Source organism: Eulemur rufifrons, chromosome 7, assembly GCF_041146395.1.
Source record: "Eulemur rufifrons isolate Redbay chromosome 7, OSU_ERuf_1, whole genome shotgun sequence".
NCBI lineage: Eukaryota > Metazoa > Chordata > Mammalia > Primates > Lemuridae > Eulemur > Eulemur rufifrons.
In genome coordinates, this window is record NC_090989.1 from 161,301,840 (window position 1) to 161,327,583 (window position 25,744).

General features: G+C 37.3%; 1 protein-coding gene and 1 non-coding gene across 2 annotated transcripts; one reads left to right on the plus strand and one right to left on the minus strand.

The window, feature by feature from the left end:
• Positions 1-3,135: 3,135 nt before the first annotated feature.
• On the plus strand, positions 3,136-3,244 carry LOC138388811 (U6 spliceosomal RNA). Its single transcript, XR_011234297.1, has one exon. It is a non-coding gene; the product is annotated as a U6 spliceosomal RNA (small nuclear RNA).
• Positions 3,245-4,410: 1,166 nt separating this feature from the next.
• Positions 4,411-21,909, minus strand: ARF4 (ARF GTPase 4). The gene is made up of 7 exons (XM_069473734.1): positions 21,771-21,909; positions 21,515-21,657; positions 13,653-13,733; positions 13,330-13,439; positions 8,382-8,453; positions 6,233-6,358; positions 4,411-4,616 (listed from the first exon to the last, which is right to left on the minus strand). Exons 2-7 carry the CDS (start codon positions 21,579-21,581, stop codon positions 4,530-4,532), a joined length of 543 nt encoding a protein of 180 aa, XP_069329835.1. The 5' UTR covers positions 21,582-21,657; positions 21,771-21,909; the 3' UTR covers positions 4,411-4,529.
• Positions 21,910-25,744: the final 3,835 nt, after the last annotated feature.

Genomic DNA, 25,744 nt, shown 5'->3' on the forward strand with positions numbered 1-25,744 from the left:
ATGAGTGTTCCAAATTCTCTCCATCCTCATCATCTTTTTTATTATAGACATTCTAGTGTGAAGCAGCATCTCATTGTGGTTTTGATTTGCATTTCTCTGATGGTTCATGACACTGAGCATCATTTCATGTGCTCATTGACTATGTATCTTTGGAGAAATATCTATTCAAATCATTTGCCCATTTTAAAATGAGGTGTTGTTGACCCACCCCTCCTTTAAAAAAAAAAAAAATCACTATCCATTGCTTCTTCAGGGCCATCCAGGAGGCAAGCCTTGCTCAGTCTGTGCTTAATACATCCCTTTCAGTTGAATGGCATTCAACCCAGTCTAAAAAATGAACCATTGTAACTTAAGTCTGGCGAGTTCCTGAGCCAGCTCTCCTGCAAATGGCAGGGCTAGGCCCCTCAACACTGAGTACTTACACGCCCAGTGAGATTGAAGGCACACATACCATTAGAATAGTGTAGAAAGCACTGACAAAGTCAGGAAGGAACCTGTCCTTTAACACACAAATGACCTAGCAGGCATCCACTAATACACCTACCTTAATTATTCCCTGCATTAGACCAGATGATTGCTTTTGCTATTCACTTCTCACAATCTTTGAATTCTATTATTAACAGAATTCAACCACTTAACCATTTTATATGGTTTGTGGAAATAATTATAAAGGGTATCTGTCCAAAAGTAACACAGGAACAGCAGTCACCAAGTAACCTTTCAGTAGTGGCACCTGAATACAATGTCACAACATACATACTAGTAGAAATATATCAAGAAGATGCTTGAGCTTAAATAACTCTCAAGAGTAAATTTTATTTTTTTGAGACAGTCTCGCTCTGTGGCTCTGAGTAGAGTCCAGTGGCATCATCTTAGCTCACTGCAACCTCAAACTCCTGGGCTCAAGTGATCGTCTTGCCTCAGCCTCCAGAGTAGCTGGTACTACAGGTGCACAACACCTGGCTGATTTTTCTATTTTTGGTAGAGACGGGGTCTCACTCTTGCTCAGGGTGGTCTCAAACTCCTGAGCTCAAGCAATCCTCCTGCCTCGGCCTCCCAGAGAGCTAAGATTACAGGCCTGAGCCACCATGCCCAGCCTCAAGAGTAAATTTTAGAGTCCAGTCCAATTTTATACTAATGTAGTCTTTAAAGCTTAATGATTAGATGATCTTAATGAGATTAAGCATGTCATGCCAAGATTTCATTCCTAACATCTTCCTAAAAATAACTAAGCTGATTATATAAATAAATGTTGGCTAGAAAGAGTGAGTTCCCGGTGTGCCAGTACTATCCCAACACTAATTCTGTTGGTCCTTAGGAAAAGTAAACTGCTGGTAGATTATTTCTAATCATATTCTCAGTAGGTAATCAGACTCAAGAGCTAGTTCTGTAACTTGCCCTGTATCATCAGATCTTCAGATAATGTACTTGCAGATACACCATTTGCTCTTAGTTTTCATGTTAATTCTACCATAGTTGGTAACCACTATTTGTATTATTGAAACATCCAGTAGGCCACCAGAAAGTATAAGCACTTGTTTTCAATGACAACTCAGAAGTCACATTCAAAACTCCATGACAAGGAACCAGAAATTCCACATTTAAGAAAGTTTATTCCCAGTGACTTGAAAATAATTATGTATAATTTTGTATCTACACTGAAGTAAACCGGAAGTCTCCGATGAGACACTGATACTCTGCCATGACTAGGATAATATCTCACTTAAGTTTTATCATCAACAGAATATGTAAAGGCAGAAAATCCATGGAAATTGAAATCTTTAACAAAGTATCAAAGATATCACATCATAAAAAAGCAGCTGGTAAAGCTAGACAAATGACAATGGGGAGTATGATGGACCAAAAAAAAAAAAAAAAAAAGCTTATTGGAAAGGGGGATAGAGAATAGATAATGGTACTATCAACTCTGATGCTGCCAGAGAGTCTTTAAGGGAATCACAATTCCTCTTCAGTTTCTCTGTTAACATTATTCAACAATTATTTGACAGAATACTTTTTATTGTAGGGGTATAAACAACTGTTCTGTATAATAGGGGCACCACAGAGACCTCTCATTGATTGACCAACACTAAGTTTAACATTTGAGCAAATAGCATCCAATCTTGAGTGTCAAATATTTCATAAGAGTACTTCTATAAATAAAGACAGTAGTAGTGCTTTTTGTAAGTTTGCATAAAACAGGGAAGACATTCTAGGGGTTATCTCTCAATACTTTCTTGGAAAGCGTTTAATCACTTCCATTTGAAAAAAATGGAACTTTCTCGACTTAAAAAAAAACTAATACTATCAGGACTGAAGAAAAAGTAATTTCTAGGCGGTAAAAAAACATCTGCGAAGTTGCCAAGGTAATGCTTTCTTTGAAAAAAAATTGGCAATTCTGCAAATCTTTTTTAACCCATTTAGTGAAAATTAGGCAATTTTAGTTTCTTAATGCAGTTATTTGGTAGTACCCTAACAGCTGCCTTCTATCCCAAAAATTATATGGTGTCCCTCTTTAGAGAACGCACTTCTGACTTAATTAGTGTTTAGAAAAGGAAAAAAAAAAAAAAAGTCTTAGTAACTTAACTGTAAACACTGAATTTTTTGAAGTTGTGTATTTCCTAGTTGATACCCTATAAAACTACACATACTATATACCGTATTTTAGCTTTATCCAAGAAATAAGACCTTATTTGGAAGGAAGGGAGAATTCATCCAGTAGGCTAGGAAAGATGCACTTACATCAAGTGATACAAACTAAACACATTCTTTATCCCCGTAAACTGTTTTTAATAATCATCAACTGATTAATTCTAATTTCTTTTTGCTTAATCTAGTGGATTTAACAATTAAAAATACTTTTTAATAAGCATGCATTTGGTTTTAGAAATAAATCTTCAATCCATAAAATTAACTGAATCTATACAAGCCATTAAGAATCATAAAAAAGCAAGGTTTATAAAATACATAAAACATTATAGACAAAAACTAAGTTATTCAAAATTATCAAGTTGAGTCTATAACTTAATAGATGTAGTTAATAAGGTATACCTTTATTGCCTTATTGATAAAATAGTTATGTGCAGCTTTCTATTGAAGTTCTAAATTTGTGATGTTAAAAAAAAAAAATTGCTTGTGCTCGCTTTGGCAGCACATATACTAAAATTGGAACGATACAGAGAAGATTAGCATGGCCCCTGCACAAGGATGACACGGGGGAGGGGGGGAGAGGGGGGAATTGCTTGTGAACTTAGTTCTTTGAAATAGAGTAACATCACTAACAGTCCTTGTAAGCTGCCACGCAAACTGCACTTGAATTTTTTTTTTAACTAATGTTAGCTGTAAAACACACACATGCATACATGCTTTGTGGGCAGTTCATTTTATTACAGCCTTTTACTCTTGATCTCACCTCAGAAATTTACAGCATCAAAATAGTATTTTATAGAAAAAAAGTAGTATCTTATCAAAGAAAACTAAGTTTTTGATGTTGCTCTACACTGTTATACACATAACAACCCATATTTCATTTCCAATTTAAACAATTAGTAAACCCACTGGGATCTGTATTATTGTTCATAGTATGTAAAATATGCAAATCAACTCTCCTACATAAGAAAATCCATTTCAAATACCTTCAAGACTCAAAAAGAACACACACAATTATGTTTTATCATTTTATTAGGAATAATTCCAAATGAGTTATGAAGAAAAATGTATTCATTGAATTTGATGAGTTTTCCAAAAACTCTTAATGAAGATATGTTCACCAATAAACAATAAAACATCAGCAGAACTATCATATACTGGGCAAAGAGTCAGGGTGATACCAAAAGCAACATGCAACGTAAAAAAGATACAACATAAAGGAAGACAATCTGCTGAGTATTAAAAACCATCTCAATATGAACTCTTTGCAACCAGCACAGAACTAATTAGCTATCAAATCCAAACTACACAAAGGTAAGTTTGGCTGATGGAGGCCAGGAGTCAACATGGGAGAAAAAGTAAGTTCCTCAGTGCAAGAGAGCTGAATAGTGTTTTGGAGCATTTCCCTGGCTGGTACAAGCAGTATTAGAAAATCTTTTTGGCAAGGGAGAGAAATAAATACAAATGGAATGCTACATTTTTAAATCAGCAGACTGTCCCAGGAATGATAAAGGTATCAGTAAAGTAGCAAGGGGATAACTTTAAAACATTATTTGTTGTGGGCTCAAAAAAACATTCAAAACGGATTTCTTTAAAGGTTTCACCATAGCTATGTCCAGGCATTTAGGCTAAAAAGGGAAGTAAAATTAAAAGAGGACACTTTTTTCCCAAGGAGAATTTCTTTAAAACCAAGCATATTGCTAAATAGCAACATTATACTTGGTAAACAATAATTGGCAACAAAATAAGTTTCAACTCTGTAATATTCTGCCCAAACCAGTCCCAGATACTGTTTAATAACCAAGATGCAAACTAATTTTGTTGTAACAAGCCTAGACCAATTCTATCAAACATGTCCTTGGTTAGATATCCAGTTTCATTTAACGTTTTGAAAGCTCATTTGACAGCCAGTCAAGTCCCTCATACAGACCAGTTCCTTGTGTAGCACAAGTGGCTTGAACATACCACTGTAAAGAAAGGACAAGAAAATACTTGATTAACATAAGACAATATATACAGCCACAATGTTTGAGTGTTCTTAATCAAAAAATTAAATATTTCTCCCAAATGTCCGATGGTATTACAAGTCAGCAATTATAAACATGTAAGAAAAAAGAAAAAATTTAATATATAAAATCACAGGAATAAATGTAAACATGGTAAAATATTATATCACACAAATGATCGATTCTATATTTAATGATCTCAGTAACTATAAAGATGACTCAAAATTATCTACCCCTTTTCTTAAAACTGTGCTTTCGGAAAGAAAAAATTATCTACCCTTTACATTAGGAGTCTTCTCACAAAACTACCCCATATTTAAAGCTACTTCTACCTACCTATTCATTAGATTTAGTCCACTTTCCACCACTTAATCGGGAGAAAAGATTCATGAACAAATTACTAGTAAACTACCCACTGGGTTTTTATAACCCTCTTGTTTCCCATAAAACTAAGTTCAAAGTAGAAGAGGCCTATTTTTGAAAGAGTAGGGTTTGCTGATTAAACTTTTCAGATAATTTCACTATCTTAAGTCTCATGCATTTCAAAAAGTTCCAGCTTTTTAAAAAACGGTAATGAATCTTATTTCCAGTAACTGTATGAAATGCAATGAAAAGTTACAACCATCAAGAAGGAAACCTACAAAGCAATTTACTGTTGAGATACTTTATTTTTATTAATCATCTTTTTGACCAGTTTTATTTTGCCTTCAAAAAACAACCCTGCTTTAATGATGCAAGGCCACTGAAGGAATACCATGTTGTCACTACTTATTTGACTACCCAACCTCAGTAAGTAACATAGGAGGGCTGGGGAAAGGCATGAATTCATACCTTCACAGCCTGGAAAACTTGGATCCTTTACATTTTATCTTGTTTAAATCAGCCTGGGAAATCTCAAACAGGCAACGGTTTTTGTTTTTGCCAAAGTACAATATTTGCCTTGTTTACAAGTAAATGCAATTGCAACGGTTTTTGTTTTTGCCACAGTACAATATTTGCCTTGTTTACAAGTAAATGCAAAATTACTATACAGCACATGACACTAATAGTTTGTGATACTCATCTTCATATATAAAATAGTATATCACGTTTTGCTAATACCTCACTGATCTAAAATAAGCTATTTGAGAGCAAGTAGAAAATTTCTTACGATCTTATATTCAAAATAACTTCAAAACTTAAATACTGGATCCTTAAGAAGAAAACCAAATTATAAAATATTTGTTGTAAAGCTATTTAAAAGATACAAAATTAAGAATATCAATAATCTTTAGATAGTCTAATTCTCCTACAGTAGTTTCCTATATCTTTTGGATCCTTAAGATATATTAAAAGTTAAACAGAGAAGACATCAATGTACTTTAAAGTAAAACAAAATGAAAATTTATAAAGGTTTGAAAAAAAGCCTGAAAGAGCTGATTTTTTTTATAAGCAAGAGAGTATATTACCATATTTTTAAATAAATAATGGGCTCATCTGTTCAAAGGGGATAATAAATGTTTATACTAAATACTAACTTAAACAATTCTCCTAATAACCGACAGTAAGGAGGTTAATATCAACCTGCAAACACTTACTGTTCTGTTACGAAGAGACTGAAGACCTAATTTATCTGTCATTTCACTGATGGCCATGGCATTTGGCAAATCCTGTTTGTTTGCAAAAAGCAGCAGCACCGCATCTTTCAATTCATCTTCCTGAAGCTGGAAATAAAAGCTAAGACATTAACAACTCCCAAACTGGAATCCAATTATTGCAATCAACTAAAATACGGTCTTCCTATATGTACCCTTTATTCAACATTAAATAATTAAACATATTATTAAACATCAACCAAATTTCTCCAAATAAAGTTCAGGTACTCTTACAACTTAAATCTCATATCCATCGGTTTTTAAATCCAGAGCAAACAATCATATGCCTTCAAGTAAAGCAAACCTTTTTTAAGTCAATCATCCTACCACTTCATTAAGGAAAACCACTCCAGCCTTCACAATTATCCATAGTTAGGCCTGACAAAAGCAAGAAACACGTATGGGAATAAAGTGTTTATGGCAGGATTTTATGGTACTTAGTAGCAAAAGTACTCAGAAGATATTTTTGGACTTTTATCCTTTCTAGTCAGTTGGATCAGACAACAATGTGACAACAACACAATTATTTGGGCATTAGCAGTATAATGAAAAATACAAAGAGTACCAAAAATAGAAGCTGGTGGGAGTAAGTACTGATACATGATACAACATGGATGAACCTTGAAAATTTGTGCTAAGTGAAAGAAGCCACTCACAAAAGACCACATATTGTATGATTCCATTTATATGAATGTCCAGAATAGGTGACTGTATAGAGACAGAAAGTAAATTAGCAATTGTCAGGGGCTGGGAGTGTGATGTAGGGGAGGGAGGGAATGGGGAGTGACTGCTAATGGTTCCAGGATTTTTTTGGGGGGTGATGCAAATTTTCTAATAGTAGATTGTGATGACGGTTGTGCAACTGTGTATACCAAAATTTATGTTATGTGAAGTGTATCTCAATAAAGCTGTTTTTAAAAAAAGAGCGGATATTGGTGACATTTTACTCGTTAGGCAAAAAGCCACCAGTGAATTAGTTACACATATACTGGCACCATAGTTTTACAAACTGCACTCCAGGAGCAATAAATGAGAATTAAGATTTCATTTCAGCAAATACTTTATGGCTACAAGTTTGCCATAAACACAATCACAGCTGGCACAATCACAGATCACTGCAGCCTTCAATTCCTAGGCTCAAACAATCCTCCTGCCTCAGTCTCCTGAGTAGCTGGGGTTTTTCCAGGGTATTTAATAATATTAATACATGAAAACATTAATCTGATATATGGCAAGGCTAAAATGGCACTGTCAACCAAATTGCCCCTATTTCCAGAAGGAATCCTTTATCCTGGTTGCTATTACAAAACATTTCTGAAGAAATTACAGGCACAGCATACAGAAAATTGAAACTGATGACCTTGAGAACAAAGGATTTGAATCAGTATTTCTATGTCAAAACTGCTTCAAAACTATAGATTTCATATCTGTAAAATAAGGGACTGAACTAAATCAGATATCCTCAACCAGAGATATGCATCAAAATTATCTAGGAAGCACTCTAAAAACAAGCTGCACCTTCCTCTCAACTTACTGAAGTAGCTACTCTTCCCTTTTTTTTTTTTTTTTTTTTTTTTTTTTGTGAGACAGAGTCTCACTCTGTTGCCCAGACTAGAGTGCCATGGCATCAGCCTAGCTCACAGCAACCTCAAACTCCTGGGCTCAAGTGATCCTCCTGCCTCAGCCTCCCAAGTAGCTGACACTACAGGCATGAGCCACCATGCCCGGCTAATTTTTTCTATATATATTTTTAGCTGTCCATACAATTTCTTTCTATTTTTAGTAGAGATGGGGTCTCACTCTGCTCAGGCTGGTCTCGAACTCCTGAGCTCAAACAATTCACCCGCCTCAGCCTCCCAGTGCTAGGATTACAGGCATGAGCCACCGCGCCCGGCATTCTTCCATGTGTTTTTAAGAAAGTGCTGCAAGAGATGTTGGTGTGCATTCTTAAGAACCCATGGATAATATAGTTTCTCAAGGTTCTTTCTAGCGCCAAAAAAATTCATTTGTGCAAGTACCAACCACTAAAACACCACCACTGTCACCTAGAAAAACACATCTTGAAAATGATGAATTTTAAGTATATTCTTACCATTTTCTGCAGCTCTTCTGCTCCTTCCTGAATTCTTTCACGATCATTGCTATCTACCACAAAAATAAGACCCTGGGGAAAAATTGTTTCAATACATTATAACAGTTAAAAGATACACTAAATATGAAACAAGTATAGGCAGCAAAATGGCATCAAGGGTTAGCTGCTAGGAAGAAAATGTCTCATTATTATAAAATAAAAACAAATAAGCAAAAAAACCCCACCAAAACCCAAAACTCAGGGCTCTAATATTGAAAATTGATTTGAGTACTATTTGTGATTTTAACTTATTAGTGTTAATTTCAAATCTAAAAAAAATCTTACTCTTAACCAACTGATCACCTTTCTCAACTACCCTAAGAATAAATTTTATCCTTTTCCCCACTTCCCTCTGCACTCCCACATTTAAGTGCAAGTAAGTTATTATTAGCAAACAGCTACAAAGTGGGTACAAAAGGAAAAAGAATAAATCAAAGATCCTAAACAATCATGAATTAGCTTATTCACTCAAAGGCACGTACAAAGTATTTAAAAGGGGGGGGGAGTAAAATGAGGGGAATGATACAGTAGTTTTTATATGCTTCATCATGGAAGGAAAAAGAAAAAAGTAGCCTTGCTCCAGAATGCTGCCTGCCTGATTCTAGAATCAGAAGGAAGTCTTAAAATGTACCAAGAAAAACTCAAGATTCACTTGATCAAGTAAGAAATCCTTAACAAAAAGGAAGGTAGTAACAATTCTTAAACATACTCACAAATATTAGAATCCTACACCATAAAAGAAACAAAATTGGGAAGCAATTAATTAGGACTTTCCTAAGAACTTTCAAGTGGGAAAGTATAAAATCATCAGCTAGAAGAGGGGGGGCAGATTAATTTTATAGCTTTGTTAAAAATCTATTCCTATTACACTAAAGTGATTTTAAATATTCTTCTTCCTACAACCCTAACCCCTAAAAAGTATTTTTGATCATTTGTCACTTATCAGATTGCCCTGCCTTATTAATTTATGTAAGTAAATAGATTGAATCCAGTGAGGGCAAAGGACTATCCTGCATCATTTTCTACTTATCCCCTTGCATTACCATAGTACTGGACTCTGCAGCAACACCTAACACTTATATTGGGCCACTGTCGTTAAATGACAATTTCCTTTGGTCTAGCAAATTTCAAGTCCATTTCCTTTATCTCTGTTGGAAACATCCCATCCTTTGAAAAAACTTTTGGTGTTTTGGAAGTCAATATAGTGTGGTGGGAATACAGACCCAAATTCTCAGCACTACTTGTTACATGTATTACCTAATCCTTGAATGTGCCTCTTCTGTAAAATAAAAACAATACCACTAACTTTATAAGCCTGCTAAAGATTAAATGTAAACATAGGGGTATAAAGGATCTATCTTTGTTCCTAGCTCATCGCAGGCATTTAGCAAATCTATGTCTCCTTTCCCTATTTCAAAAGCTACTCCTTTTTAGAACCTACCCTCTAGAAGAGGTAATGCCTCTAAAAGAGATCTAATTTTATATGACTACAAACACTCCATTTTTATTCTGTTTTAAAATGTAAATAACACTATCAGTGCCAAAGTAACACTGAGAGGGAGAATTATTTTAGGAATAAATTCTAAGTTGTTCTCTTCCTGAAACAGCCTAGAATCAAGATTGTAGAGACTAGAATTCTAAAGCCCAGCTACTGTAAAATTTGTTAAAAAGCCAAATATTGTCTTAATTATTTACAATAGCAAACTAACTATAATTATCTAATGAAGAGGAATTTTCTACACACTGTGCTCTGGATTAACACAAGTTAGAAACATGGTTACAGGTAAAATTAGCTTCTTTTAAATTTTATAGCTAGAAGAACTGATCAGGAATGCTGGAAAGCAAGCTAAAAGCTTGGCTGTGATTACATCAAGTGACACATAAAGCTTGCTCCAGCAGGCATGAGCTCCCTAGGAAGTAGTACTTGGACTTTTAATTCTAAGGTGGTCCAAATAAGCCAGGAATGGGTCTAATCTCAAATTTAGAACTTAAAGCAAATTACAAAGCATTCTAAACATATCTAGGGATAAGATCAGGGTTACTCTTGGCCAAGAATTACAAGGCTTAAGAATTAGCAAGGTTTTATTTCATATCTAAGTCTACTTCTAGAACATAGTCCCTAAATGAAATGCCCAAGCACATTAGAGATGAGTATCAATTAAACATTGGCTATATCTTTTTTTTTTTTTGAGACAGAGTCTGGCTCTGTTGCCCGGGCTAGAGTGAGTGCCGTGGCGTCAGCCTAGCTCACAGCAACCTCAAACTCCTGGGCTTAAGCAATCCTGCTGCCTCAGCCTCCCGAGTAGCTGGGACTACAGGCATGCGCCACCATGCCTGGCTAATTTTTTCTATATATATTTTTAGTTGTCCATATAATTTCTTTCTATTTTTTTAGTAGAGACGGGGTCTTGCTCTTGCTCAGGCTGGTCTCGAACTCCTGACCTTGAGCGATCCACCCGCCTCGGCCTCCCAGAGTGCTAGGATTACAGGCGTGAGCCACCACGCCCGGCCAAACATTGGCTATATCTTAATAACTAAAGTTACATAATAGATATATGGGAGTTTATTATGCTATCCTCTCTACTTTTGTGTAGACAGGATTATCCCTAATCTGAAAATCTAAAATCTGACATGCTCCAAAATACAAAACCTTCTGTATACCAACATTATGTTCATTAGAGCATTTTAGATTTCAGATTTTCAAATTTGGGCTCAACTGGGTAAGTATAATGCAAATATTCCAAAATCCCATATCCGAAACATTTCTAGTCCCAAGCATTTTGTTTAAGACATATTCAACCTACCGGTTGTCCATAATAAAGTTTTTTTTAAGCATGTACCTCTACATGAAATATCTTTTCTAGCCACATCTTCATTAATGAACATAAACATTCTCATTTTTAAATAAAAAAAGCGTACCACTTATTTAACATGACATACTACTTAAAACTGGTTGTGCCAGCCAGGTTAGCTATGGTATAAGCTTTACCTAGGGTATTCACTGCAACGTGGTGGCAATATACCTCACTTGTATGCAATGTTTTAAGAGTTGGAGAACAAGATGACATTGCTTATCATAAACATATAAAGTGCTTATAATATCACAATTTACTTAAAAAAACTTATCAATCAACTTAAGCAGTAAAGAAAGCAGATGAGAAATCCCTTGTGTAGTAGAAAAGGCAAGAGTTGGGACCAGATTAAACAGAAAGGGAAAACAAGAATAAACTCTCCACTCTTGGATAAGTCATTCCAAGTTTCCTCTTATATAAGAGGGTTAGACTAGTACTTCTCAGCAGGGAGCAGTTCTGTCCCCAGGGGATACTTTGTAGGTGTGGAGACATTTTTGGTTGTCACAAGTAGGTTGGGGGGTGTTGCTACTGGCATCCACTATGTAGAGGACAAGGATGCTGCTAAACATCCTACATGGCAACAGAGAGCCCTTCCCATCCCCAACAAACAATGAACGATCTAGCCCAAAATATCAACAGTGCTGCTGTTGTAAGATCCCAAATCAGCAGCTTCAACACCACCCAAATACAGAATCTCAGACCTTAGCCAAGTCCTCCTAAATCAATCTGTATTTTTAACAAATATGCAGGTGATTGATAGGCACACTAAAGTTTAAGAAACACTACTGATACCTGGATTACATCCCCAAAGATTCTGATTCAAGGGGTCTTGGGCCACGATTAGGGCTTTAGGATTTTTAGAGCTTCCCAGGTGATTCTAATGTGAAGCCAAACTTGAGAACTTTTGCTCTACAGGATTACTAAGGTCTTTCCCATGTCAGTATTATATATATACTATATGGTAATATTAAAATACCTTACAAATCAACACAGCAGATTAATGTATTTTCAATAAAATAAACGCCTAATTGGGCTAAATGAAGGAATACCAATTGTCTTAATACATTCATTCGAAACTACAATGTCCGAAAGTTTGACCTTACTTTCTAAACAAAGAACGAAACCAAAAAAACTATCAATGAGAAGCCTAATTTATTTATGGTTTTTTTTTTTTTTTTTGAGACAGAGTCTCACTCTGTTGCCCAGGCTAGAGTGAGTGCCGTGGCGTCAGCCTAGCTCACAGCAACCTCAAACTCCCGGGCTCAAGCGATCCTCCTGCCTCTGCCTCCCAAGTAGCTGGGACTACAGGCATGCACCACCATGCCCGGCTAATTTTTTCTATATATATTTTTAGCTGTCCATATAATTTCTTTCTATTTTTAGTAGAGATGGGGTCTTGCTCTTGCTCAGGCTGGTCTCGAACTCCTGAGCTCAAACGATCCGCCCACCTCGGCCTCCCAGAGTGCTAGGATTACAGGCGTGAGCCACCGCGCCCGGCCTATTTATGTTTTTTTAATTTGAAACGGTCTCGCTCTGTACCCCCTGGCCAGATTGCAGTAGTGTCATCATGGCTTACTGCAACCTCAAAACTCCTGGCTTCAAGCAATCCTACTACCTCAGCCTCCCAAGTAGCTGGGACTACAGGCACTTACCACCATGCTCAGCTAATTTTTCCATTTTTTGTAGTGACAGGGTCTCACTCTTGCTCAGGTTGATCTCAAAATCCTGACCTCAAACAGTCCTCCCACCATGGCCTCCCAAAGTGCTAGGATTGCAGGCACGAGCCACCATGCCTGGCCCCAAATTCATTCTTGAAAATTATGCTGATACCCATCCCACCCCAAAATCTTACTGTGGTAGCTACATTAACTCTTCCACCCTAGATAATTTAGCCTGAGGCATGAGTAAGAGTCCACTGAAGAATACAGAAGTAGAGATAAGAAGAATGCCAACTCACATAGTACACACCAACATCCAAGCAAATATTAGATATTAATGTAAACTTCAGAGCATGAAATCCATAAAGAAAAGTTTTAAGAACACATAGCATTCCTTACCTGGGTATTCTGGAAGTAATGCCTCCAGAGAGGCCTAATTTTATCTTGACCACCAACATCCCATACTGTGAAACAAATGTTCTTATATTCTACTGTTTCCACATTAAAACCTACAAAGGAAGACAAAAATGACTGTGGTGCAAAATAAAGTATCACTAAGAAAATAAACTTCTTTATTGTGAAATTCTTAGAATAGTTTAAAAGTCCTATTAAGACAATCAACAAGCTTAACAAAAAGTTTCAAAATTAGACTGTATTGTATTTCACTTTACAATATATCATTATGGTATCTATAAATTAAAGTTATCTATAAACTTTCTTACCAATGGTAGGAATGGTGGTAACTATCTCCCCCAACTTCAGTTTATACAGAATTGTTGTCTTGCCAGCAGCATCCAATCCAACTAGAAGACATTATAAATTTAAAATATAGACCCAAAGCACACACCAAGAAATAATTAATTATACAATATATTTAGAGTTTGAAAGTAAAAGTTGACTGCTCAAGGCACAAATGTGAGTTAGAAATGAAATTATCTTATTTTTGATTCCCACACAAAATCAATACTTCCTACAGAAGTCCTTTCCGTTTTTCTTTCTAGACCTAGACAGACAGCATGTAGCAGTGAAAAGAAAAGAGTATGTGGCTGACTCAGGCTCTAAGCTCTAGCTTTGCCACAAACTAGCTAAATGCCTTTAAACAGGTCACATTAGGACACTGAGGCCAGAGAAATTAGTCATAAAACAAAGGGATTGGATCAGATAATCTAAGATCTCTTCCAATTCAAATCCTTATTAATTCTATGAACTACCACCATTTTGTTGTTTCGTTTCCCAGGCTTGAGTGTAGTGGCATCCTCATAGCTCACTGCAATCTCAAACTCCTGGGGGATCAAGTGATCCTCCTTCTATTCCTCGTTCTTCCCAGAGTCACCGAAAAGCTGGGTTGAGAGGGTGGGGGGTGGGAGGGAGTGATCCTCCTGCCTTAGCCTCCTGAGCAGCCGGGACTTCAGGCGCTCACCCCCGGCTAACTTTTTTCTATTTTCAGTAAAGATGAGGTCTCACTATGTTCCTCAGGCTGGTCTCAAACTCCTGGCCTCAAGCTATCCTGCCACCTCAACCTCCCAAAGTGCTAGGATTACAGGCCTGAACCACGGCCCTGGCCTAACACCATTTTTAAAAACACAAATTAGAAGCTGAATCAGAACATATGAGAACAAGTGAATAAAGAATTATCCTAAGATTTGTAAACTTAATTTTCCTTTTATTTACAGAGTAAATTTTAGGTAAAAGATCTTGATGCTATAGGGAAAAAATATACCTGTATAACTATGTCCTAGTCCCCTTATAATAATGAAAGCAAAGTAACCGATTGTAAGTATAAATCTCTCAAAATCTGTATATTCCACATTGTTTGTGAAAGCCCTCATAAATAAAAGATCAATATCTAATAACCACATTGAATATATCATTGTTCTAAGTACATCACATTTGGCCACCTGGATTTTATCTTATCGCAAATCTTTAAAATCAATTCAATGGAATATTGATTTAAGCAAGGACATTTTCTTAATATTTAAACCAAAGCATGACTTCACACATGAAAGCAATGCTAATAAGTTAAAAAGAACTGAAATCATATCACTTATCTAATTTACATTCCTATGCAAGTAAGTTTAACTTTTATCAGTTAGTCCAAAACAGAACTGAGAGCTACAGGCAATACTTTCTATCCTATAACAACCCTTTCTACTCCGTACCCAACTAGGGTAGCTTTAAGATAATCAAAACCTGTTACTCACTTCTTCATACAGGGATGCAAGTTTACTCTTACCCGAAATACTTACTAGTCAGAGTGATCAGTTCACCCCAGCCCTCATTCATGGACATAAGAAAAACCAGCTGTTACACAAGTGTTTTATTTTTTGAGTATAGAATAGTATCAAAAAGGTCAGAAAACATAATTCTAAAAAACACAAAAAAGTAGCTACCTTGAAGTTTGGCATCTTCAGTAAAAATACAGAAAACAAAGGGAGGGTGGCAAAACACAACCAGATCTTTAAATTGTTCTACAAAGCTAAGTCCCTCGAGAACATATAACCTCTTTTGGTGATTCTGATTGATTTTTAAGTAAACCAAAATTCACCTTTAACTACATCTAAATACGATTAAGCCAAGTCATAACTGACACTGAAATGTTAACTAGAAAAAATAAAAAAATTATGAGTCAAGTTTTGAAGACTGGCACCTGCCAGTTCTCATTGGAGATCCAATCAGACCTTTTACCACCCTTTAAAAACAATGAAAATCCAAAAATACTGACAAAGAACGGAAGAAATTCAAGACAACTCATGATTACATACTTATTTTAAGTTACAGAAAACCACGGAGATAATCCAAATTTCTTTTAATAAGTTTTATGCCTGCGTGTATGTATATTTAATAGTGTCTTCTAATGCTCTGTTAGAATTTTTTTTACCCAACAAACATGTATTACTTTCATTAAAAAAGGGAATAATGCAACCATAAGCATCCACAAATTATTTTTTAAATAAAAATTACAAGACAATAGTTTAATGGCTCACAGTCACATAGAAAGTATCTTTTGCAGTTGTATCCAAAATAATATTGTATAAATGTAAGCCAAGAGTTAGATAAGACTTATCTGTATAGCCCAGCAATGTTTTCCCACCCTTCCACCTCCATAAACAAGTCACTGTACTGAAAGATATACAGGAATTACTTGTCCTCCTTAAATAGACCAAGCACTTTGACCAAAGTGCTAATATAGCAGCAGCAAAACTACCTCAAAAAAATCTTTGCCAATCTTATTAAAAAGCATGTCTACCAAATTATGGCAGCAAGAAATACTTGTATTTTAAGTTATAGAGTTAAATCCAATTATGTCAACTTTGAGGAAAAAAATGCAGAAAAGAAAAAGACTAGAAAAAGAAAAGTATATTTTCAGATGGATAAAATTTTTCTTCATGTTTTCCTTTATCAAATTTTCTACAAGTTTGAAATGCACCTTCATAATATTTTCTTTTTTTAAGCTTCTCTTCTCTTTGAATAATAATTTTAAAAATATTTTTTCTTGCCTTTTCTGCCATGTGATAAAATTAATTTGAAACTGAGTGCTTACAGTATTCCAAGCACAATACTAGGTGATTCCATACACCTTTGTAATTTAATCCCCAAAATAACCTTCCATTTTTCAGATGAACCATGTAATGTTCAGAAAATGTCCCCAGAATCACAAAAGTCTAGAACAGATATTAAAAAACCACGGTCCGGCCAGGCGCGGTGGCTCATGCCTGTAATCCTAGCACTCTGGGAGGCCGAGGCGGGTGAATTGTTTGAGCTCAGGAGTTCGAGACCACCCTGAGCAAGAGCGAGACCCCATCTCTACTAAAAATAGAAAGAAATTATATGGACCGCTAAAAATATATAGAGAAAAATTAGCCAGGCACGGTGGCGCATGCCTATAGTCCCAGCTACTTGGGAGGCTGAGGCAAGAGGATCCTTGAGCCCAAGAGTTTGAGGTTGCTGTGAGCTAGGCTGATGCCATGGCACTCTAGCCTGGGCAACAGAGTGAGACTCTGTCTCAAAACAAACAAACAAACAAACAAACAAAAAAACCGAGGTCTTGTGGAGAAATTAGAACTCTCATACACAGCTAGCAGGAATGTAAAATGGTGAAGCTGCTTTGGAAAAGTTATGTCAGTTCCTCAAAATGTTACCTTTTTCCCTCCAAATGTTAAACACAGTTACTATGACACAATTCCACTCCTAGGTATTTACTCGAGAATTAAAAACATATGCCCACATAAAAACTTGTTCATGAATGTTCACAGTAGCGTTACTCATTAGACCCAAAAAGTAGAGACAACCAAATTTCTATCAACTAATGAATGGATGATCAAAATGTGATTTATCCAAACAATAGAATTACTATTTGGCCGTCAAAAGCAATAAAGTACTGATATATGCTATAATATGAATGAACTTTGAAAACATCATGCCAAGTGAAAAAAGCAGACACAAAAGACCACATATTATATGATTCCATTACATGAAATATCCCTAATAGACAAACCCATAGAAACAGAAAGTAGATTAGTATTAATAACTGCTAGAGGATGGGGAGCAGGAGGAATGGGAGTGATAGCTGATGGGTATAAGGTTTCTTTTGGGGATGATGAAACTATTCTGGAATTAGACAATGGTGATGGTTACACAGCTATGAATATACTAAAAACCAATGAATTGTTCACTTTAAAGAGGTAAACGTGGCTGGGCATGGTGGCTCACGACTGTAATCCTAGCACTTTGGGAGGCTGAGACGGGAGTTTGAGACCAGCCTGGGCAACACAGCAGGACCCCATCTCAAAAAAAAAAAAAAAAAGGAAATTAGCTGGATGTGGTGGCACCATGCCTACTGTGCCTGTAGTTCCAGCTACTCGGGAGGCTGAGGCAGGAGGATCACTTGAGCCCAAGAGTTTGAGGTTGCGGTGAGCTGTGATGATGCCACTGTATTGAGCCTGGGCAACCAAGAGAGACACTGCCACAAAAAGAAAAGGGGGGGGGTGTGAAAGGGGTAAACTTCATGGTAGATGAATTGCATATCAATTTTTTAAAAAATTAAAACAAAGCAAAACAAAAAAACCTAGTTCTGATGCCAGAGATCTCTAACAGTATTTATATACAGTCATCCTGCCTTTAGGTATTTCTGGTGGACACAGTGTATCTTAATATTTTATCTATCTAATTCCTCAGAGGCTTGACCATCCAAACAGAAATGGAAACTGAAACTATCAGGTATGTGGAAAAATTATAATGAGCTTAGGTTTTGCTTCTAACCAAGAGATCAGGAAGGAACATGTGCACTTTTATCAATGAGTTAATTAGCAGCAAATTAGCAGTCCCCACAGCCATACTTTGTAATATAATGCAAAAAGGCACATACATCTAAGGATGGCTGCATCTATCAACTTCCAGTGGCACAAAACTAAAGATTTTTGCCTTTTCAGTTGTTCCCTATATTCACATAACTAATCAGAAGGCCATTTTTTAAAAAAGGCTGGCAATTACATTTTGAACAAAAGACCTGAAAAAATGCTTGTAATATGCTAAGTCAAAAAGAAAGAACACATATGAAATACCACTCTTTAGCTTGAAGCCTCACTTATTAAATACTGGCAATATTTTTTAAATTGGCAAATACAGGATCCTTTCTCCTGAACCTCCCTGGTTCCCAAAAACCACAGTTACATACAAGGCAATACACAACTACACTGCTGTTAGGAAACTTTTAGAAAGCAATACCTTTTCAGCTTTTCAACAGGCAAGAACGCAAAAATTCAAAGTAAAGAGATTAGAGTAATTCCTATGTACAACACTTTTGGATATAAACATAATTTAGGAATTCATTTACCAAAATTACATGTTATCACGGATCAAAGTATAGACACTAGACTTAAAATAGAATAATGCAGAAGACATTGCTTTCTAACTTGGGCAATATAATTCACATGAATAATTCCCCCTTATAAATAACTACTACATAATTCCTGTCAATCAACAGTTCAAATGACATTAAATTTCATACACTGTATTGGCTTTTTATTTTATTACAGTTAACTACAAATTAACTTTCAAACACCTTTCAAAATTACTTGAACTTTTACTTTTGGGAGAGTGGCTACTGTAGGAATGGAATTAAAAACTTCTCTAGAACAGTTTGGCAAACCAGACACATTAGCTGCTATCTCTTAATACACTTTAAAATGTAAAGTCTAAAAAAGCCACTGACTCAAGAAGGCATGAATTTTATCTAAGCATTATCAAAGAAAAAGCAGCACACTGATGTAATATGAAAAAACATTAACTGATAATTCTAACAGTTGAATGGGGCAGATATTTTAAAAGTGATTATTTATAGAATCACTCATAAAGGCAGACAGAAAAATTTAAGAATTATCAAACTTCCAAATCATCCTTTTTCCTGTTCATGCACATATTTCCCTCATCTGTTGCTACTTTCTTTGATGAGTTACCATAAAAGTTGACTTTGACTGAAGTGTTTTAAATCCAGGAAAACTGATTATCCCAAAATTAAAGTACAAAACAAGAATAGCAAACCCAAGTAATAAAAAATCTGAAATAAAATGAATAACTCCCATGACTTCAATCCCCTGCACAAACGCAGAAAGTTAAATACTTTTCCTCTTCCATTTTCTTCCAATCATTATCTGGGGGGAGGGAAACGCCTCCCTAATATAGTCAACATAGGAAAGTGTTTCCAGCATAATTCTACCTTTCCTCCCCCCACCCCAACACTTTTTTTGAAAAGAGACAGGGTCTGGTCCTATCGCCCAGGATGGAATGCAGAGGCACAATCATATCTCACTGTAACCTCAAACTCCTGGGCTCAAGCAATCCTCCTGCCTCAGCCTCCTAAGTAGCTGGGACTACATGCATTCACCACCATGTCCAGCTTTTTTATTTTACTATAGAGATGGGGTCTTGCTACATTGCCCAGGCTGATCTCGAACTCCCTCAGCCACTCAAAGTGCTGGGACAAGTCACCTCACCAGGCTCCAACACATACTTTTAGCAATCACAAGACTAAGGAAATGAAAAACAGCAATTCATTTATGATAAATCTTAAGTAATAAGACCAATATACTACATTTTCTGGAACACAACCATATACCGGTTAACCCTTTAACGACAGGTTGGAAATTCATTTATCACAAAGTCCTCCCATTGACTTCCAATCTGTTTTTAGACTACTAATTTTCAGCCACTTAGAGTTTAAATAATATGCTTGCCTTCCTAAAGTAATTCTCTGTCCTCTTCACAAAGAAAATCTCGGATACTTTGAAAGAGACAAACACTGATTTACCTTTATGAGTGAATCATGAACAATTATTTTATGAATTGTAAGAAGGCTGAATTAACAAGAAAGTAAAACAGGAACCAAGTATGTATACTCTCATTCTTCGTATCTTCAAATAGTACAGAAGCTTGTTTTTGAAAACTTTTCGATGGTAGTAAAACTCAAAAGTAACACCCCTCCCAAAACACTAATGAACCAACAAGTTTCAATGTTCAAAGTTAGAGCGGCTTCTTTTAGCATTATACAAGTCCACAGAGCTCCACTGTGATGTAGAGACAACTCACAGTACTACGGGGAGGGGTTGCTTACATCACCTGAGTGACAGCCCTTCTCCCTCAGCTGAGCAAAAAACGGCCCCAGAAAAGCAGTTTTTCAAATGCCCATTTTCTAAAAAAAGAAAATTTCAAAAAAACAATTTTGTAGTCACTATTTAACAAAGCTACCCTAAAATTAAGCATCATGTTTAGTCCAGTTACTAAAAACTTATCAGATTTAAAAAAAATTGTTTTCTAAAAGTTTTTTGCATTAAACATTGAGCAAGCTAGATAAAACTTAGTTTGAAAACCAAAGAGAATAAACCAAATATATTTAAAATTCTTGAAAGCAGCCAAAAGAAACAGAGACAAAATAAACTCAATTTTCGAAGAATGAACTTATTAAAAAAGAAGAACGGAAAAAAACGCAGCCTAATCCAATGAGAGGCAAAGTTTAGCAAATTGAGCGTAAGGACTCCGACTCTTCGGAAACCTTGGGTGCTCCCTGGCCACGGCACAGGGCCTGGTCACTTCCTGCCCCCGGGCGGCTCCGGGCTCTCAGAGGCCACTCGCTCACATACCAAAGCAGTGTGCAGAGTGTGTACATGAAGCGGAAAAGGGGAGGCGAAAAGCTGGAGTCGCTGTCCCTCCCTCCCAACCGCTGCCCACACCCTGGGAAGAGGGGATGCAGAGCGCACCCTCAGAATGGCCCTCTCCAGTGTTCACTTCTGACTTCGCTTTCCCCGTATCTCCGCCCAATCTTGTCCAGCTTTCAATAAGATAAAAGAGAGAAAGCGAAGTCCAGGAAGAGGAAATCTTGCCCGAGGCCCCTGTTCCTGCCTCGTTGGGCGACAGATACCGGGCGATGGTTCACCCTTCGCTCCATTGTTTCCCCTTAAAGAGTCCTCTTGACCCACAACCGGCCGCCCCTCCCCCACCACGGCCCGCAGAGGAAAAAAACAGGCCCGGAGGCCGCCCCAAGCACAGAGACCTGGCCTTCCCCGGATCTCCACTAGGGCCACTCACTCACCCATCAAAATGCGCATCTGCTTCTTGCCGAAGAGGCGGGAGAAGAGAGAGGAGATGGTGAGGCCCATGGCGGTAGTGGCACTTGCGATGGGCAGAAGGGGTTTGGGGCGTCCCCAGGCCTTCTCTCTTCACGCTCCCGGCAAACTGAAGGAGAGGAAAGAGAAAGAGCTGAGAAAGAAAGAGGACAGCAGGGACGTCTCGCTGGCCGGTGTGTCGGATAAAACTCCAGGACAGTAATTAGCGGGACGAGGACCTACTAGGCGACTGGCGCGGCAGCTCCGGGTTTGGCCTTAAGGCTCCTGCTGTGCCACGTCACGCGACGGCCGCGGCGACTCCGGCAGCGGCCCGGCCCCTCCAACGCGGACAAAATCGCGTCACCGCCGCCCCATCCCCCCGTGCTTCCGGTGCTGCCTGAGCCACGGCGCTTGCGCACGCAGGAGATTGGCCAGTTTTGCTGACGTGTTTCTGTCGTCGCCACCACCTTTGGGCGTTGGCACATGCGTACTGGAAGACCGACAAAGTCCCACAATACCTCGCTTCGTCACTTCCAATCAGACTCAAAGAGAGACGCTTCCGCCCGGATGGATTCCTCCTTGGGGCTGTAGTCTTTGCTTCCGGGAAGTCGAGCTGTGCATTATGGGTTAGGACGGTGAACCTCGTCTACTTGTTAACGCTACGCGCGTTGGGGATTCCCTGGTCCCGTGAACTTACCCCTTTTCACGGACGGGACCAGACGCTTGCCGCAGTACAGAAATGAAGACCCGCCCTGCCCTCTGTGGACAAAAGTGGTTAAAAGACAACGTGTGGTCGGAGAAATTGTGGCAACCTATTAAGGAGCTAGGCCTAAGACACTTAGACCCCTACGCCAGGTCAAGCTGAAGATCCCTAATAATGTGTGAAGACAGGAGAGCTACAACACACTTTCACTGGCCATTGCTTTGTTAATAGAAGTCAACGAGGTAGTCTTGCTTTTCTTGCACTTTTTCTCTCCTAGAAGCAGCTTGAAAGATATATATATTCCTTACGTCGAGGAAGTGGAAAGCCTCCTCACTTTAAAAATATTTATGATCTTGCTTTACTGTTTATAAAATAAGGTATTTTTTTTTTCAAAAAAAAAAAAAGTATTGAAAAGCAGGGCCCTCATAATTTTCGCCACCTTCTGCGTATTTCTTCTGCCACACTGTTGCTGTAGTTTAGGATTAGTAGCTACCGCATCCCTCACCCTTACTCTAGTTAAACCATGTTCACCCACCTCTCAGATGCCTTGGAAAATACTCGACCTGATGACTAGATAAATCTCCCTATACTTAGCCTCAAAGCATCATAACCTCCCTTCGTAGTTACAATTTCACATTTAATGTTACTATATTTGACAACCCGCTTCCCCTTCCAGATTTGTCTGAAAACACTAGGAAAGCAGAAAACTAGTTCGTTTTATATTCCATTGTATTCCTTGAACTTGGCACGCAGAAAAAATAAATATGGTTGAGTGATAGGAGGATGATTGAGTAAACTATGGTATATCCATACTATGGAATACTATAAGGAGTTAGAATGATATAGAACTATATATTCTAAAGAAAAGTGGAAAAGCGCCAAATAGTACGTACTGTAAAGTAATCTAAAAATATAGATTACTGGCCGGCCAGGGTGGCTCATGCCTGTAATCCTAGCACTCTGGGAGGCCGAGGCGGGAGGATTGCTTGAGCTCCGGAGTTGGAGACCAGCCTGAGCAAGAGTGAGACTACGTCTCCACTAAAAATAGAAAACTCAGCCCAGCGTGGTGATGTGCACCTGTAGTCGCAGCTGCATGGGAGGCTGAGGCAGGAGGATCGCTTGAGCCCAGGAGTTGAAGGTGCAGTGAGCTATCATGATGCCACTGCACTCTAGGTGGGGCAAGAAAGTGAGACTCTTTTAAAAAAAAAAAAAAAAATATATATATATATATATATATATATATGGGGGGGGAGAGATTTTACCCCTGGAGGGGTGTGTGTGTGTGTGTAAGTGCAGAAGAAGCACTTGAAGTAGGCGGGGCCCAGCCCAGCACTTTGAGAGGCTGGAACAGGAGAATCGCCTGAGTTCAGGAGTTTGAGACCAGACTGGGCAAAATAGTGAGATGCCTCCACCCACTACCCTCGACCCCCGCCGGTCTCCATAAAAAATAACTTTAAAATTAGCTAGGTGTGGTGGCCGAGTGCCTGTAGTCGCAGCTACTCAGGAGGCTGAAGTGGGACCATGGCTTGAGACCAGGGGCATAGCTCACTGCCACTGCACTCCCTCCCCTCCCTGGACAACAGAATGAGACACCTCTCAAAAAAAAAAAAATTAAGTAGAATTCACTTGCAGCAATGGTAGTTTGGTAGTTGGTGGTAACTGTGTGGAGCAAGGAGGGAGCCTTCACAGGGAGTGAGGGAACCTAGTTTTGGAGTGGTAGTCTAAGGAGAGCTTGTCTGTACTTTTTAAAGTCCACTTTATTGAGATATAATTTACAGCAATAAAATTCACCAGTTTTAAGCATACAATTTCATGAATTTTTAACAAATGTATACAGTAGTGTCACTACCATCATAATCATGATGGCAAACATTCCTATTACCCCCGAAAGTTCCCTCATGCTCCTTTGTCGTCTTCTCCCCTCACCTCCAGCCCCTGGCCAGTCACTGATCTCTTGTCACTATAGTTTTGCCTTTTGTCTGGCTTCTTTCTCCTAGCATAATGATCTTGAGATTTATCCATGTTATTGAGTGTATCTGAAGTTCTTTTTTATTAACAAGTACTATTAATGTTAATATTCCATTGTATGCTACACTTTGTTTATCCATTCACCAATTGATGGACTTTGGGTTATTTAAAGTTTTGGGCTGTAATGAATCTGCTATGAACATTGGAGTCTGTGTTTTTGTATCTATTTATTTTATAAGATGAATTTATTCCTGCATTACTGTACTTGTGTAATTTAAAAAATAATCTTCAAATTTGACGAATGAATTAACCACTGTTAGTTTGACATATGTTTCTCCAGATTTTCCTCTCTGAAATACTACTGTCCATATAAATGTTAATGGGATTTTATACTGGTAAGCAATTCCTTTTTCAGTTTAATATATTGTGGACATTTAAAAATATCAGTATTTAAAGATTTAACTCATTCTTTTTACCAGCTGAATTCCTTTGTATGCATGTAAAATAACTTATTTAACTGTTTATCAAATTGTTAAATGTGCATGCTCTTTGATCCAAAAATTCTACTTCTAGGAATTTATGGCAAGAAAAATTTCCCTCAAGTTTGCTAGGCTGTACTTCTAAGATGTTCAGTGTTCATTATAGCATTACTAGTAACAGAAAACTGGAAACAATTTTTTAAAAAATGAAATTTTTAAATCTTCTGTTTCTTTCTTTTGCTAGCCACTAACCCAAAATACTCCAATTTTGCTTTTGCTTTGCTAAAATTGTTTAAATTCACAACAATGATAATTAGACACATTGCCAGGATAAAGATTTAGTCCATTTTCCTAAAAGTGCTGTCCTATTCAGTTATGTAGTTATTTCAACTGGTGCATTTCTACAGAATGGGGTTGAATAAGAAAAACCTGTAAACTTTCAAGGAGAGTAAGCTGTTTTGGATAGTTAAAGGCTTGCTGAGTAAATCTCCCTTTGGTAGAACTACCCTTCAGAGACTGTCCTTTCTGAGGAGTGACTCTAGGCAATCAAAAGCAAAAACTTCTTTACTCAGGTAGATCTATAAGGTGAAGTCATTGTAGTAGTAATGCCAACAATGGGTTTACTCTTTTTTTTTTTTAATTTCCAAATATTCCAGTAATAACATTTGTATTCTTAAGGTGAAATTAAATTTAAGTGCAATTAAATATACATTTAAAGAACACCAGGGAAATGCAAAAGGAAAACAAAATTGGTTCTCTGCATTCAGACTTTCAAACCCTTTAAGCACTCTAATATAAACGTGTATTAATTTTTGGTGTGAAATACTACACTATTTAATTTTTCAATAACTTCAAGTCCATGCAATTACCTGAGAGATCCACATATTTACTAGAATTTAATTTAAGTGGAATTTAAGACTACATCTACCTTGAGAAGAACAAAAGCACCCTCCTTTGTACTGGAAATACATGTAGAGTTGCCTAACAGTTGTGTACCTTAAAACTGCATTTTGGAAGCTTGCTAGACAAAAGACGTTCTTGTATCCTTTCAGTAGCCTTTATGTCAG